The sequence below is a fragment of the Paramormyrops kingsleyae genome, chromosome 24 (assembly GCF_048594095.1).
Source record: "Paramormyrops kingsleyae isolate MSU_618 chromosome 24, PKINGS_0.4, whole genome shotgun sequence".
Lineage (NCBI taxonomy): Eukaryota > Metazoa > Chordata > Actinopteri > Osteoglossiformes > Mormyridae > Paramormyrops > Paramormyrops kingsleyae.
In genome coordinates, this window is record NC_132820.1 from 7,072,121 (window position 1) to 7,090,525 (window position 18,405).

General features: G+C 44.4%; 1 protein-coding gene across 2 annotated transcripts in view; it reads right to left on the reverse strand.

Annotated features, from left to right (window-relative positions):
* fstl4 (follistatin-like 4) overlaps nucleotides 1-18,405 on the reverse strand; it is a 132,640-nt gene that overhangs the window by 18,319 nt on the left and 95,916 nt on the right. For both annotated transcript variants that reach the window (XM_023803437.2, XM_023803438.2), the window contains one exon: nucleotides 1,428-1,594. In XM_023803437.2, coding sequence (XP_023659205.2) covers nucleotides 1,428-1,594 — 167 coding nt within the window. The remainder of the gene's footprint in view (nucleotides 1-1,427; nucleotides 1,595-18,405) is intronic.

Sequence of the window (18,405 nt, forward strand, 5' to 3'; positions counted from 1 at the left end):
TGTCCGACCGCATCAAACCGCCGAACTGGGCTTGAGCCAGCTTACAGTAGACAACCGCTCCACAGGAGCTGTCAAGGACGGCACAGCCTCTCAGTCAAAACTCTGTTCAGATATCCGTGGTGGAGCTGCTCGCGTGATCCTAAAATGAGGCTGCAGTAAAAAGCCGCAAAAAAAAGTGTCCAATCAGCTGATAGCTGATTGGCTTGCTCCCCTGTCACTCACCAATTCTAAACATGTGATTGGCTATTGATAAGGCTACTCCCTGATTGCTGCATTAAACGGAAAAAAATAAAGGTCCGTTAACGCGTTCGAAATGCGAACGTCAGAAGCCACTGTACCGTTCGCGCAATAGCAGAAGAAGTCTGTGTGTTTTCGTCGGAACTTTGAGTCGTTTATTAATTCCTCCTGCTGACACACTTGTTTACCAACACGTGTCGTCGTTTGAGGCTTCGGTGGGCATGCTCAAAAGGGCCATTCATTAACAGGCGATTAAAGCGTTTTTTTTATATCAGCCAATCACAGGCTCGCACTGTCAGGTGTATAGGTGAGTGCCTTGCCAGCGAGACAACGCTTCGTTAACTCGGGCTGATTAGTGGCTGCAGCGCGCACAGATTCATTAGTCGTCTGTTACATGGGTCCGCGGTCTTCTGAAAACAGCATGGCTCCGATTACTGCGATCACCATGCACGGTCTGTGTATCGACACCGACGCGTTTCCTATGGTGTTGACTTAGTTGAATAGCTGAATATCGCTCTCCGACTTCTCACGTGTTGATATTAATTTAATGTTAAATTGTTGCTGCCACTGTGGTGTAACTTTAGACGAGGAGCAGAAGCCACAGTAGCTAGTGGCAGAGACTTTTTATCCTGAATGTTGCAGGTTCAGGTCCCAGAAAGGATTCTGCATTGTTCTTTACCAGAAAGGTAATTAAAACGACCAACTGTTGAAACAAATCTTAAAGTCATGGCGAGGCAGCTGGGAGATTGACTCTGACCTGGAGTATTATAGTATAGTATAACTTCATAAATTATAAAAAAAATGTCTTCAGAATCTATTGTAAATGGCAATAAAGAACTTAATGGTTTTGTGTAATTATATTTTTATATGTATATATATTTACTGCATCTACATAGTTTGCATTTAATAAGATGAATCTTTGATGTGCAAACCTAAAAGTGTTCTTGTTAGTCAAGCAACAAAAGAATAACAAGTTCATTTAAGAAATTAAAATGAATTAAACTGGTATTTGTTAGAATCAAAAGCCTGACTTGAAACTCTGCGCATTGGTATAATCTTCAGGGAATGCCTTAATTAGTGATCCCCAAAGACTGTGATACACGCAACATGAGCTATCGGGAAAAGCGTTAAATTAGTGTGTGTAGCTGGCAATTGCAACAACAAATGGGATTGGAGATTCTAGAACCTACATTGATGTCCTCCAGGTCCAGGAAATTGAGGACGATTCCGTTTCTCTTCCAGATGACCGGTGGCCGCAGTGTCCCTTGGATGGCACAGGACAGCATGGTGCTAAGGCCGACGGTAACCGTGGAGATGCTCACCCTTTGATCTTCCGGGAGAGTGAGCTGTATGACCTCTATGGAAACGAATAAAGAATTATTTTTAAAAACGTTTGCATTTACCTCTAATCAAATTAAGCTAGTGCTTGTGAGGAAGAAAAAAAAATCATTATATGGACTGAATAAAAGGTCATATTTACAGGGAATGTGGGAACGTTCATCTGCACTCGACTGAACAATGCAGTTGTCCTCCGCAAATCTTTTTGGGCTGTATACAATACAGGAGAAAAGCTCTAGGGTGCCTCTGATTGGCTCGTAATTGTAGTAAATAGGCCTGAATGACCCTAGATGAATAAAGGCACAGGTCTATTGAAAAGTGCCCGACTAGCCAAATGAATAATGATCCTCAGTGGCTGAGTGAAATTTAGAGGGACAAGCCAAGCGTGAGCACCGAGTGAGTGCCTACCCACGCCCCGAAATAAATTTGATTCCAACTGTTAGTCCTTTGAATCCATGAACCATAAAATCCCAGAGCAGGTACTTCCAGCATATTGATATTTTACAGCGTGTCATAAACACTTTCAAGGTTTTTATTGGTGTATCTGGAATGTACTACATCGACAGGAAGGGAGGCCGTTGTTTTTAGTGAATAAACAGTATGCTCAGAAAATTGCTGATCTCTTAACATTACTCTGATAGTGGCCCCCAAATTGTATTGTGAGAAATGGCTAGAGGATGGATGGTTGGAAAATGGAGAATATCAACCGCTAATCATCCTTATGACAAATCACACAAGCGTGTACAATATTGGCCCCGATTATAAGAGAACCCCCCCCCCCCCCATGCATTTGGCAAATTTTGCTGTCAAGCACTTGCCCCCTCAAAATCTCTGCGTAGGTCCGCTCGTAAGCACTAATATGTTACCCAGAGGAAAGTCACATGACACACAATGAACATGCGGACCTATGGGGGGCGGGATTCAGGCCTCGAACCCGGTACATGCGAGGCTCCTGCACACTACCCACTGTTTTACACACAGGCGGTTCGCAACATACGAAAATCTCGACTTACGCAAAAAATATCAGCGATACGTAATTTACAAAACCCTTAACACAAACAGGCAACATACGACTGTTAGTAAATTTCCACTTTGTGTTCTCATTTATTTAATCTGTATTCTTTAGTATGTATTACTAGTATATTTTTGGCTTATGTGTTTTTTTTGCCATAAATTGTCTTGTACGGTGTGGGAAGGTAAACCCAACATACTTAAAACTTGACTTACTTGAGGGTTTGTGGAACGGATGACTAGCGTCAATCAAACTGCTGGTATATTTATCTAATATACATATTTATAGCACATAGTTCACAGCATTCAGCTAAGTGGGCTCTCGTCTCCGGATCTGTCTCCCACAAGACATTCGTGATACAGACTTTCTTCCTACCTTTCAATCCCGCCTTAAAACACACCTTCTTCAGCTCGCTTATTCTGCATGATATATTTATTCAGTGTTATATTAACACTGGTTTTATTGTAACTGTAATACATTCTTTTATTCTATATTGTGACTGTTGATTTCGTGTTTGTAAGGTGTCCTTGAGTGTCTCGAAAGGCCCCTTATAAATAATAGGTATTATTATTGTTACTATATTTACAGTGGTGAGCCTATTGTAGAATGAGAAAAGCTGTCCAGTCCCAGTAATCTGCTTTCCCTACATCTTTTGATTAGCATAATTAGCTTCGCGCGGCCAGCCATGCGTTACCGCCAGCCGCAGTGTGTTGCAGTGCCGTCCTGTGTTGCAGTGCGGCCCTGTTGCTGTCCCCGCCAGCGTCTGATTAACATGTTACTTAGAGCTGTCTCCCGCAGTCACGGCCGGGGCTGGAATTCCACGGGGGAAAGGAATATGCAGTGGGGGTGAAGGACAGACTATCAGTCTCCTCCACGGAGCCCATGGATTTGACATGGCTGGGAGCCGCGTCACACATGAGACCCAGTCTGGCGCACAGTCCCAACATAAGCTGGCCTGGAACCAGCATTAAATGTGCTCTGATTTCAGTCAGTCCACTTACCTCTAGAGGAGTTGGGGGGGGGGGGGGGTCACTTTAGGACAGTGGTGGGCAATCTTATCCGCAAAGGGCCGGTGTGTGTGCGGGTTTTTGGGGCAACCTTTAGGTCAGCTGTTCAAACCCAGGTGTGAGGACTCCTCAGCCAATCAGTCCTCTAATTAGTAATATAATTAGGGAGCTGCAGCGAAAACCCGCACACACAGCGGCCCTTTGCGGATAAGATTGGCCACCCCTGCATCGTTAAAAATGCCGTAATGAACAGTCACGAAAAATAAGTACTGATAAATAATGTAACGCATACCGATTAAACGTTATTAGTAAGAGCTTGAATTTTATCTGTATATTTAAAACATCAGGTTATTCCAAAAGCAAACAGATAAGAAGAAATTATTGTATGTCCCTGCTCCCCCCCCCCCGTCTTGTGGCCCCCTCTTGTTCAGGTATGTTCCATGGTACATGGATTGTGGTACCAGTCAGGAGTCACTGTGATAGTGTGACCAGTATGGTCCTTCACCACGTTTCTGGTGTCGATCTCACATGGTAGACAGCGTATTTTCATTCTATTTTTTCTTAACAATGTTTTTATATTCTGTTGTATTAAAATTTCGGTGCATATTGGGTATGGAGAAATTTGATTAAGAAATCACGCTGCAGATGTATGTCCGACTGTGCCACGAATCTGGAAAATCGCATCATCCCTGGTTGTGTAACTGATACGAGGATTACTTTCTGAGAATCAGTCGGCATGCAGTTTATACCTGGCTAAGGACGTCTGAAGTGAAATTTCAGCTTTTGCACAGCCGAGTTTCTAATATTTTAATGCTGTGAAAGGCTGATATTCCTTGCTGAGAGCCGACCTCGCTTCCGCTTTCATACAAACCAAACAAACAAATTCCTACAACCGAATATGATTCAGACTCTTCTTCAATAGCGGACAACAGCCTTGAATGCCCCCTTTGTTCACAGCAGGCAGTGCGTGGACCCCGTTTGGTTACATTTTTAATAATAAAAATAATGATACTTTATTTGCCGTGTCTGCAAACAAAGGTACAGCTGCGTAGGAATGCTTTGGTTTTCAGATATACGACCTTGTTCTCCTATGAGAGACACTGACTCCTATACAGGTGAGAGTAAAGCTTTGGGTCTGAGCGCACGGTCAGCCATTTATCCGGCACCACTGGTGCAATTTTCGGGGTTAAGGGCAGGGCTGGAAAATAAGCTCGCCCGCTCGCCTGAGGCAGGTGATTCAGACAAAGGGCGAGTACAAAAAAAAACTGGAACACTTGCATGGAAAAATTGCATGTCAGATTACATTTTTTACTGAAGTAGCCCAGATGGCTAGTAGCAGGGCTGGACAGGGATTAAAAATCAGCCCTGGGGTCCCCTACGATAAATTTATCTTAGCGGGGGAGTCGCCCACGATGAATTTCGCCCGCCTACTAAGCCACTGGATCCCTGGGAAAAAGCCCACAATGCCTGGTGACCGGCCCTTGATCTCCAGCCCTGGCGTGAACATTAGCTTCCTATCATAGCTCAGGAATTTAAGTGATAAAAGAGGAAAATAAAAAGATAGACACGGCTAATTGTGGGCGTGGCAGAATAGCTAAAAACCTTCCCAAGATGGACGCCTATGCGATGCAAATATCGTTCTAATGAACTTTTCAGTGCCGTGACTCAGCTACTCTGACACTTCGCATTAGAAAGGCCGCCATTGACGTTCCCCCCCTCTGGGACCATCTGCGGACGAGCCCCCCCGCCTCCCCCCCCACCCCAACTTGTCCTTTTTAGCTCTCGGAACAGTAGGACCGTCCAGGCAGATCTGAAGTGTTAAGCTGAGCACTTAGGCAGGACCCTGCGGGACGGGCCGCCGTTATCGACTCGGGGGGGGGGGGGCTCACTGCTTCCGAGGCCCTGCTCTGGGGGGCCCTATTCCCCAGCCCTCTTAGGCGACTAAACGCATGGTTTAAGGGGAATTAGACAGACGCAAAGCTCATGTAGCACTTAATTGGCCATATTGTAATTTAATTTACATCCGCGTACATCATTGTCAGCCCTAGTCAGAGGTTCCTTTGTAGAATTCTCTCTTGGCATGAATGATAGTGGTTTTTAAGGAGAAATTGATCGCTTTCGGGAAAGGTAACCATGCGGCAGGCTAGCTAGATGGCAGGGTATGCGACGTTCTCAAATAACGGTGAACGGAAGCGTGACATCGTGGGAGCGGCTTATGAACTGTGACATCATCGCAGGTGCGGCCTTCAACCTGCCTGACTCATTGATGGGGGGCGGCTTTGACCGTTTACACCTTTCTTTGATTAAAGCAGGCCTGCTCTCTCTTTTCCTATTATGTTAACATGCTGGGGGGGGGGTTAGCCAGGTGACCTTGAGTCCCAGAGGTTTTTTTCCCTCCCTACGTGAGTTTTTGGTTCCCTCTATTCTCTTCAGCCTTAGGTTTGTGTTCATTCCTTCTTTCTGTCCTCCCCTTTTCCCTGTTCCATTTGGGATTGAATTGAGAGACGTGAGGAGTTTTATATATCTGGGTGTCCACATTCCTGATGACCTGACGTAGACCTGATGACCTGACGTAGACTGTTCACATCCGAGTCCAGTCCAGAAGGGCTAAGCAGCGCCTGTACCACCTGCGACAGCTGAGGAAGTTCAGGGTCTCTCCAACGATCCTACGGACTTTCTACTCAGGCGCTGTGGAGAGCATCCTGACTCAGAACGTTACTTCCTGGTTCAGGAATAGCTGTGTTCTGGATCGCAAAGCCCTCCGGAGGGTGATCCGTGCAGCAGAACGCTGCCGCAGGTCGGCCCTTCCATCTCTTCAGGACATTTACATCAGAGATGTAGGAGCAGGGCCTTCAGGATCATCAAGGACACATCCCACCCCAACAACAGCCTGTTTCATGTTCTGAAATCAGGAAAGAGACTCGGGAACATCATGACCAGGACTGAGAGACTTAGCAGGAGTTTCAGCCCCCAGGCCATACTGTAAGGTCTCTGAACCTAGACATGCCATTGCACCTCCCACCCTGATGTACATTGTGCTCTTGTACCACTCACCATATCCGTACTGTTACACTCACTCACTTTTTTATGTCTGTGTTACTGTTCATTTTGAATATACTTTCTCTGCTTGCATTCTTAGCTTTTTTTTGCACTTTTTTTTTTTACTTGTACCGTCTACAAAAGAGCGTTTTAGGACGCATTTCACTGCGTGTGGTACTTTGTATAACTATGTATGTGACAATTAAAGAATCTTGACTCTTGAATGTATATAATCAGAACTGCATGTGGTCGCTGTCGTCTTGAGTTCCTTTACGTACTGTATGTGAGCACTGACAAGCGGAGACAAACTCCCCGTACGTGTGAACATGCCTGGCCAATTAAACCTAGTGCTCGTACAGTAGCATGTGCTTTTAGGGCGTATCAGTGCCAGCCAACCCATTAGGGGCATTTTCATTGCCGGTATCCCCCCCCCCCCACCCCCAAGACTTGCCTAGAGCTCCACATGGGCTCTGAGCAGCACGGATAATTGTATCTGTCCATTATTATTGGATGTTGCCAGATGAGTTGACAGGGCCTTCTCTGCGGGAGGGAAGGTCAGGTGACTGGGAAAACTGCCGCTCTTCCTTTTCTCTTGCCCCCAGTCATCTTCCAAAGCCCCCAATGCCCCTCCTTTCGCAGTTCACGTCACCTTCCTTTATCCACTTCCTGCTGTTTCGGCTAACCCCGCACCTATGCCGACTGGGATCAAATCCCCGACCTTTCACCATTCCACTTAGCTGACCTTGAGTACTTCTTACAGGTATTTCGGCAGTGACAAGACACAACATTATTTCGAAAAATTTTAGCAGATAAAACAAGTACGGTATGTACAATATGTAGCATATTGTCGAGTCACTGTGTTAATGTAGTATGTTGTGCTATATTGTCTAGTAAATGTTGCATCATGGGACACAGGGAGACAATATTTCATCCTTGATGTTTACGCAAGGCTGTATACAATCTTAGGGAAACTAGGCAGCTACCTAAACATATGAACATATAAAACATATATGTCAAATTAAAATATTTATGTGCAGGCATAAATATGGCCAGCTCTAACTATAGGAGGAACAGGCAGTTGCTGAGGAAACCCGAATGACCTTGAAATTATCATCAGGTTACTTGGTAGGGGGGGCCTCCAAAGTAAAGATTTGTCTAGGGCCCCTAAAAAGGTGGAGCCAATCCTGTGTATATTGATGGGCTGACAATGAAAATCTCTTGAAATGTCATATATCTCATAAACTAGGCTTGCTTTGAAGCAGTGCGCTGTTCTGGAAAACAGACGGCACTGTAATGCCGGTTTGTCGCTCCACAATCCATCGGTAAGTTCTTTTCACAATCCTGGATACGCAGGGCTTCAAAACGAAGTTACTTATGCTCACTCGACTGAGAGAAATCCAGGTGTGCGAGTCATCGGGCTCGCCGCAGTAGGCGTTTCTGTTAGCGGCCCGAACGCCGTGAAACCGACCAGTCTGTTCAGCAGTAATGGAGATCTCAGATTAAGAAAGAGACAATTTGGCCTGCACACTCGGCAGCCGGCTCTAAACACGGTAATCAATCGTCGGCAAGGGGAGCCACACAAGACTAAATATTTTGGGAATCAGGATGAAACACCCCACTGCAACAAAATGATCTATGCTCTAATTTCTTGGTTGTAAGCTCATTTGTAACAAGGCAGCCGATTTCTCCAGAATCTCTGTGGGCGCAGAAGAGCTCCGTGTGGCTTTCGTGCCGTCGTTACGGAGAGCAGGAGGGAGATCGCAAACTACCGAAGTTCACAAAACAAGCTTAAAAGCCCTTAGGGTTGCAAACCATGTTTACGAAAGTCTCATTAACACGTGGAGGAGGAACCTTGCCTTCACGCTGGGCCCACTTTCTCCTGCTCTGTCGGAGCCACGGTCGCCTAAAATCATGCCGGTCTAAAATAAGACCTAATGTGGAGTCACTCCGCTGCTCGCTGGGCGAGACCATGCCGACTGTTTCTCACATTCTTCTCCCCGCTGTTCACCACACGTTTTATTTTTTTTTTTTAATGGTAACTACACGTCACACAATTGGCACAATCGCACACCTCCAACTTAACTCCTTTCAAAAAGTAATACAAAGGATTATACAGACAGAGCCAAGACAGAGGTCAGCTTTTGGAATGGTAAGGGAGATTCTGTGAAGGAGAGGATTCTGGGAAATATCTCGCGTGGGCGATAAGACACCCTCCCCGTATTGGCATAACTATGTTATTAAAATGTTGCTAGACAGCCAAAAAAAAAAAGAAGAAATAAACTACTCAGTGTGGTAATTCCCTCTTTCGGAACTGAAGTTTTTTTGTCGTATGTAATGTGACTGCGTCTCTTTGGGTGAAGTGCTCAGCGCATTTTTTTTCTGTAAGACGGGAAGGACTGCAGATGCTGCGATTGGACACACGGTGATGTCTATGACCTCATCAACCTGTCATGGGCTCTGTCATCATCCTATAAGTGCTCGGAAAACCAAAAATGCCACGTTCTAAATGCTTTTCTGTGGTATTAGTATTTAGCTTAAAATTAGCTTGTTTAGTGCAAACAGATATTTTTTATGCATTCCTGGTTCTATGGGTGTGGAACTTGCATGTTTTCTTGGATCCGCTTGCGTTTCCTCTGGGTGCTCCGGAGCCTGCCACGGTCACAGAACATGTGCCGTGGAAAAGTGGGGTCTCTGAATTGCATTAGTGCATGATTGTTTGTGTGCGTGTATGTGTGCAGAGGTGGAAATTTCAGGTCCAGAAAGTAAAAATCCAGACCATGATTTACTTTCAACCAACCAGTTGAGCATAAAGAGTTACAGTCACAGAGTACTCATCTGGTTGGCTGAAACAAAATCATGGTCTGGATTTTTACTTTCTGGACCTGAAATTGCCACCTCTGTATGTGTGTGTGTGTATTCTGTGATGGACTGGCATCCCGCTCAGAATGTCCGCTACCTTGTGTGCTATGATGCTTGGGACAGACTTCAGAATCTCTCTGTCCATTTACCGGATAAAAGGTTACGGATGGATGGATTGATTTTTCCAGTTTGTATAGTCAGAATCTGTCTGTCACCAGACGTAGCAGAAATCCATGAATGGCAGTCAATCGGGAGTTTCCCTCCTGAAAAGAGCCCATAACCATCATTATTCCTGCTCTGTCATGATGTCGGGCCTCGCCGACAGAATCCAGCACCTCAGGCAGCGAGACGCTCAGATTTCTCAGGTCCCTCTTAGCGAGAGTTGCCGCCTGGATCAGCACGCGGCTACCAGAGTCCCAGGGGAGGGCATTAACGCGAGAGGGCAAAAGGGCCAGCTAATGCGATTAATTGCCAGCCTGAGGGTTAAAGAAATGTTTACTGAAACAAGAGAAAAGGGGAACAACCGTTGCATATTTAGACTTTGTGTTATTAAAAACTGACACCATTAACCTGACTGTTACAAATGCTCTCAGTGCTTATACAGTATTCACAGAGGTTATAATGGACGGTCAAATATTTACAGCTAAAACCGTCCCTTTGCTCAGGGTACAGACCTATTGGTAATCAATCTGGTAATCCGATAATTAAAATCACATAGCAGTTCAATACTAGGCCGCAGCCAGAGCGCCTTTTAATTAATTTATCTGCTTGTCTGTTTATTTTCAAGGTCCGTGTATGGCCAGCAAGTACTTTTAGATTATTGCTTATTATTTAGCGCCAGAATCAGAACCACCGGCCTTTAAGATAAACCTTAATATATTATCAGTTAATTACGGCAACATCAATAACTTCCGTTAGTTTCCTTGCCTTGTGCTCCTTTTTGCAGGGATAGCCTCCAAGCTAACGGGTCTGTTACGCCTGTTAATGCTGTAAAATCTATAGAACAAAGATACCAGTTCAAAGACACCAGAACTCTTTCCACCTCTTGAGATTTCAAAGAAATAATCTGTAACGTTAAACAAGGGGCTTTTGCTTTTATTTACATACTTTGTAATGAAAGAAAGCACACAAGACAGGATCGCTAAGTTTCTGATATATTAATGATCATTTTCGCATTTTAGGGCTGCAAACCTAGCAAAAGAAGTCATTCTGTTAGAAATCGAAGCACAGAATGTACTAAGGAAATTAGATTAGACTGGAAAAAAACAGAACCAAAGCAGATATTGGTGCCCCGCTGGGTTGTGCTCATCGCTACCTAGTCAAAGCCGAGATCCGTACTGAGAGGTGCATGACGACCACATGCCAGGCTGGGATCGCAGCGATCATAACGGGAGGAAAATCAAAGCCTAGCAAGTGTCTCATTCAGATCATGAAAATGCGCATCGCGGGGGAACGGAATCAAAGACGAATGTATTTTCTAGTGCAAAGCTGTGAGGCGAGTGCAGAACCTAACAAGCGGACCGCGATCAAAGTGTTTTATTACCCCAAAACCCAACAGAAACGACAGAGGGAATAAGACACCGCACTCCGGACACACTGTAATTATGAGTCTGTTAGCCTGTTTCCCAAAAGAGTTGATAAATAACAGAGTACAAAGTTACATCCCTTACCTTTGGTGTCCCTTTAACTATTGGATCTAAAGTTTTATATTTTACGAACATCATCACGGACATTTGACTCATAAGGGGAATCTGCAACATATGTGCGCCCGATAATGGCCATACCGGTTCCAATCGAGTATTGCGAGATTAATAAATGTCTTTCACTATAGCAGCCTCATAGATAAATACAGTCGTTTTTTTATGGGTGCTAATGAGCGCTGTTGCTGCCTGGGACGAGGTGTGAGTACTGATCGGTTTCTGGGGTGTTCCGCAGACCCGCCGTATGCTCCGATTAGCGCATTTATTTACCGTGAATGGTGACGCAAAGCGCTCCAGTTATGAAGCGAGCGGACATCGTCTGCGGTTGGGGGAGATTTATGCTGTGTGCTGAAGAAACATCACTGTCATGGCCTAAGAGGAAGAGGAGCTGTTCTACAGCGTTTTAATACGACATGAAGCAAAATGCGTAGGAGATGCAGCTGGGACACCTTAAATGTCTACAAATGCGCTGTTTTAATTAGAATAAATGATGAATAACTTCAAAAACTCCCGCAATACCACGGGCATTGCACTTTTTAAATAATGGCATTGGAAATAAAAACGCACATGCGTATTATAAAGAACTGCAGTGTTTTTTTTTTCTTGCACCATCTTAATCTGCCCGTCTGTAAAACTTGAACCCCCCCCCCCCCCAGGGAAGGCAGGGAGGCAGAGGAACCGGGCCGGGTCGGATCATGCAGCCGCACCCCGCTACCCCGCGAGATGAGTGCCAGCCGCCCAGCATGGGGGCGCTTATTGTCGGCGCCAGAGGTGACGATGCCCGAGGAAAGGATCGCAGACGCTCGGTAGAGATCTTGGGGAGGCATGGGCCTGCCCGTCCTGCGCAGCTTGCGGGGGGGGGGGGGGGGTGAGAGAGAGGACAGCCTAATGTTACCGAGTCATGGAGGGCGGCCGTCTGAAAATCACAAGGCTGCCAAGTGTCACGCATCTGGCGTGACACTCACGCTTTTAGAATCTCACTCTCACGCAACAAATCTTACAGCAAATCTATATTATTCCATTATAAACCTAAAATTAACTACATCGAAAGCAAAAAAAAAATTGAGGTAGTTTGCAAACCCTACATATTATTTATAAGGTAATAAAACTCTTACATACATGTAAATGCGTGCACATGTGTGTGCAGACTTGTCTCGAATCAAGGGCATAACTTTGGGTTGAGCGTTGGGGGTGCTGAGGTCTCTACCCATTTAAGGGGGTTGAGGGGATTTTATTGCCTGCTTTTGATTATGGGGGGTGTGGGGGGGGGGGGGAGTGGTTTAGCCCCCCCCCCCCATCCCCCCATAATTCACACCCAATGGAAATCTCACTCCAACCAGCTGATCCAAATTGGCAACCCTGCGTGAGTTTGCAGTTCAACCTTTCCTTCCTAATTATCTTGACAAGGTTATGAGAGTAAACATCATCCATTAAACATCCATTGTTAGCATAAGCAAAAATGAAAGAGACAGAATGTGATGGCAAACTGTGGAATACCACTTCCGACGAATGCCAGCTATTTTAAAAAAGCTATTTTATATTTATGCTTATTAAGCAACTATAGTTAGCTTATTAACAATATATCACATATTACAAGCCATATTGACCGCTTTGCTTGCTACATTTATAGCAACTATCCATAATACTTTTGTTAGCAGGATAGATATTTTCTTAATCTAAAAATTCTAATTATTTGATGTTATTCTTTATATAGTTTATGTCTTGCGTAGATGCATACATGCAAAAGATATGTGTAGTAAAATTGGTCATGTACAGCGAAGTTTTCGGGGTTTATTTTTTGAAAAGTTACACTTTGGGAAGAAACCCTCAGACAAATTCACGCCAAATATGGTTTCAGAAACTTAAGTGGAAATTGTCTAACGCAATCCTTTATATTGTTTGAGAAAATCTTCCAGATCTCAAGATGATGTTCTCAAGATGATTACACAAAGCCCACAAATGATACAATCAGGAGTTATTGATTTTCTTTCCAGATAGTTAGGAGCAATCAGCCTGTTACTTTGAACATCCCATTCTATTAGAGAAATCACTGATTGTTTTATATTCTTCTTAAAGGAATTAAAATTAATCGATAATGCAAGAATGCTTATTTGAGTAGAGATGCATGCCAACACAATGGCTTGAGAATTCTGTGGAAAATTTTTCCATTACACCAGGTAATTGTATATATCAAGTCTAGACAACTTCGTGCATTAATTTCAGTAGCAAAAAAATCCTAGCTTGATCAGGTAATATTTCCAATTTAACTTTCCTGGCGGTTATATTTTGTTTTTACATAATTATTATATGTATTTAATGTTATTTAAATAAATATCTATGTCATTTGAAATTTATAATACTGATTAGCAACTCCTGCTATAGTTAAGAAACGGAGAAATTTCTCACAAGTACTGTAAGGCTAAAGGCTAAAGAAGGCATCTCGATAGGTGACTGAAATGATATATTCTAGAAAAGTCTGCCGTTCTACCTGCGATAGCTGTAGTGTTTGCGCCGTTGCCACGGGAACGGATCTAGACATGCGACAGAATGATGCTGTGCCGTCTACATGCATACCAACTGCGGCCAAGTGCAAATGGTGCGCTCTGAACGCACACGCGCTCCTTTTAGCGTGGAGTAATGCATTCCTCGCATAAACTACTGACAGAACTAGGTTACCGAATTACTGCGAAGCAACGTGTCCCACTGAGAACATTAAGCATGCTGGGCTTGCACCATAGTGCACTAACAGTGCACGTGCACTTTATTAAACAAATTGACTTATCTATACGCTAAGAAACGCTCCCTAAGTACAGTATTGAGTTCTTGAGGGTCTGGCCCACATAAATAGCCCAAATAAAGGAGAGAAATATATTTTGCAGGCTAAATTAGCATTTTAATATGATTCTAGAGGGCTTGCCTAATGGAGAACCCTTTCTCATCTCAGGCATCTGTACAAATGTTTTCGTAAAGCAGAAGACCCAAACATTTGGCTATGTGGGGGAAGGGGGGGGGGGGCAGAGGTAATACCAACATAAATTAATCTGACTAATTCCAGCTCTGGGACGGCCAAGGAACAAAGGTAGGTCCTGCACACAGGCATCAGGGAGGTTAATGGGGCTGATCGGCAGTCATCTGTGCTCGTCCTGTTGGGCACACGCGAGGCAGGGCCCAGACCATCATTTGGCCATGGCACCAAAGCCAGCGGGAATCCCGTTCGTGGCACTCAGCCTTCTGGACCCAGCTGTACACCCCTCCCCCCCACACCGAAAACGTGCCATCGTACACGTGACCCTGCGGGCACAAGGTTTAAAAGGACGCCAGGACGCGGACTAGAGAGAATCGTCAAAAACAAACAGCTAAACCAGATGGAGCAGGATAAAATCGGGAATGAAACCCAGAGCGGGGAATACGTGGAGAAAAACAGGAAGGCAGGAAGCGAGGACCCCAGAGAGGAAGCTGAGGCCACACTTAATCCTTTCATTTGTCACCCAGCATTTTACTTCCTTCGACAATCTGGAGCTAACCTTTCTTGTTTCCCCCGAACCAGAGCGGCCTCACTGGCATAAAATGTATAACGTGAACGTAACCGTGTGCGTTTCTCGTAAATCGCACCAAGGATCAGAACACATCAGAGGCTCTGTTAAGTAGGACTCCAGATCCATCTTATGTCTGAATGTCCAAGGTCTAATCATAATGGCTTTTCTAACTGCTGTAAAAGGAAACGTCCAATTCCCTTCGCGGTTCCTGTCATTCGTGTTCTGCATTTATTTAGCCCCTTTGTTCTTTCGAGATTTTATGCAGAGACTCATGGAGGTTATTCCTGTGACCGGTGCCCACGTTCTCTCCCTGGACCTTGGCTGATGTTTAAAAAAATTGTGCCTGTGATTTGGTGAGCCCTGCTGCTCCCAGAATGCTCTGGGGCAAAATACTTTCATGAAGTGATGAACATGAATTGTTCTGTGGGTCTCATTCTGGTGAAAATACTGGAAAAAAAAAATAAAAGCAGAAATAAAATCCATCTATTATGTTTATGGTTAATATTTTAATGTGGTGTGCAGTTATAAATTGACACCATTTGGTAATACAGCTGATGAAGACACAAAATACCTTTTGATCCTTTATTTTATCATGTTAGTCATAACTTTTATGAACAAGTTATTGACCATCTCTCCTCTTTCATATAAATCCATGCATCTTAAACTACTTATCCTGACCACGGTCACAGAAGGGTTAAACCTTGGATATGATACTAGATCATACAGGTCCGAACTACAGACGTCCCCCGGGTTACGATAGTCCGTTTTACGATATTTCGACTTTACATGGGCACATTATTCAATAAATTACATAAGATATTGAACACTTTATTATAAAATAGGCTTTGTTTTAATGATGTTGCGCTCCTGTAGGATAATGTAAGTGTTCTAAGCATGTTTACGGTAGGCTAGGCTATGATGTTAGGTTAGGTGTACTGTATTAAAATGCATTTTCGCCTTGCGATATTTTCGCCTTGCGATATTTTTATCGGAATGTAACTACATCACAACCCGGGGAGCGTCTGTATAGTCAAATGTGTAAAAACAAATTCAGTTATATAAAGACACAACACAAAGGTTTATAGAAGCGGACAGGCTTTTCTCTTCACAGGGAACAACACTATCCTTTGTTTGTTAAATCAGGACAAAGACACACTTTGGTCTCCGGTGCGTTGCGGCTGATCCGAGAACAGCATTGCTGGGCCACCGGGGGCCAGAGGGACCGGCCCGGCACAGTGCCACACTTGTTTGAAGTCGGGGGCGGTGGGAAAGGTCCCACTCGGGCCCGAATCGATGGGAGCGCAACAATACATCATTTGCCACTCTAGGCGCAAGAATCGGAGCGGGCAGGATAAAAGACGGCCGCGTGCTGGGGGCCTAACAGCCAGGAGTCTGCCGGTGAATAATTGCATGCTGGTATCCAAGGACCAATACAAAGCGGTAAAGGAAAATCAGAGATGCGGGGGGGGGGTGTCCAGCTGCCATAAATGCATATAGACTAAGTTCCCCAATCTCAAGTGGACAGAAACACATCCCCATTTAATTAACAGAAAGATAGCACTGCAATGAAATGAACAGACCATGTAATTAGCCTTAACGAATAATAGTATAATTGCAGCTTAAGCTGTATTATTTCAATGACAATAAAGTCATTCTGTTAATCAATTATGCACCGCTGTCACTGTACTGATATAGCAATTTCATTTAAATGCAGATGATGTCTAAAATAATATTAAACACAGTTAATTGCTGGGATATTAAATTTAGCTTAAACTTCTAATGTACTTATGAAATCTGATTTGATGGTGTACTACTCGAGTCTAAGCGCATCAGGGAACTGACTATTAATAGATCCATCCTTTCAAAGTCCTCCAGGACTAACCTCACATGTCACTGAGACGAAACCCTTACTCTGAAAAATGGAGAAGGTGTTGAAGGTTTAAGAACTGTGTGAGTACTGTGTGAGTACTGTGCGAGTACTGTGTGAGTACTGTGCAATGACTGTGCCATAGGGGCTGAACCATTATCACTGGCTCCAGCTTGTGAAAAAAAGGCCTAAAATGCTAAAATGCTGGTCAAATTCAGCCCCCACCCCTTGACAGGTTCTTGGCCAATATCTTGCCCTCTCTCAGGATATTTAAAACACCCCACACTCCCACCTGTGATGCTAATTTTCTAAAGCTAATGACATTGAGTCTTGCAGAGTAGCGATCACTGAGACATTTATCCGGCCCGGACACACTCCACCAGTTATGTCATTTTAATGTAAAAGAGGAGCATCAACACCTTCCTCCCATCCTTGACGGAGAGTAGGCTGTTCTTCAAAAAGTTCTTTAAAAAAAAAAAAAAAAAAAAAAAAATCTTATAAGTACACTGAAGTCATATTAGAAGTGCCGGATTAAGCGGGCATGATCGGAACGTCATGCAAAATGACAAGTCACGTTAAATTCAGTGTCACTGCACAGGACGTGACGGCGGGACTTCAGATTCCAGGGCATATCTCCCGTAACGCCGTCGCGAGCACATCACAGGGCGTTTACGCCACGCAGGCTCACGCGCGCGGTTTGTCAAAATGTTCTTCAGATGCCCTTTATACCTCATGTCCGATGGCTTTCTCGTTTCCGCAAATCGAGGAGCCTCTGCTCTCTTTCATCCCCGGTGTTGACAGAAACCCTGACCGCATTTAATGAGAATTCTAGAATGTTTTATACTTGTGTGCAAACTTTATTTGGTAATAATTACACAAAGTTGGTGTCCTTTGGCGTAACGCCAAGCCTGCTGATGCTCATGCTCCACAACTCGCTCGAGATTCTCATAAAGGGTCGTTACCGGTAACTGAGTTGTGAAGCGGAGCCACTGGTTCTGCCTGCACCAGTACCTGCTGTGCCGGAGGTGTTGGCTGCATGTCCTTCAGACGGGGCCCTCCGACCCTCTTGTTACAGCTGCGTGGGCTCGCATGTGGATTGCGGATTGTGAAGTTCACGCGCATTGGATGCCAAGCTGTCGTGAGGCTTACGTTTACCGCTTCACCGTTTGCGTTTCCATGCAGTCAACGTCATCATATAACTATTCATAAACTGCTCAAGAGGATAGGTGCACTTTAAGAGTCCTTCTTGCTGAGGTGGAAATTTCAGGTCCAGAAAGTAAAAATCCTGAAATTTCCTCCTCTGCTTTCTTGTTATGGTTCAAGCTTTAATGCAGCTGCATTGTATGGTGTTGCCAAAGATTTTTTTCCAGTATTTTTCATCCATCCATCCATCTTGCTATCAGAGGAATCATAAGGTAAAAGGCACAGGACAGTCAGCATGGGATACTCAGCATGGGATACTCAGCATGGGATACTCAGCATGAGATACTCAGCATGGGATACTCAGCATGGGATACTCAGCATGAGATACTCAGCATGGGATACTCAGCCTGAGATCCTCAGATGGGATACTCAGCATGGGATACTCAGCATGGGATACTCAGCATGAGATACTCAGCATGAGATACTCAGCATGGGATACTCAGCCTGAGATACTCAGATGGGATACTCAGCATGGGATATTCAGCATGGGATACTCAGCCTGAGATACTCAGTATGAAATACTCAGATGGGATACTCAGCATGGGAGAGCAGCCCATAGAAGGGCAAAGATAAACACAACTGGCAGTGACATGCACAGAATTTTTAA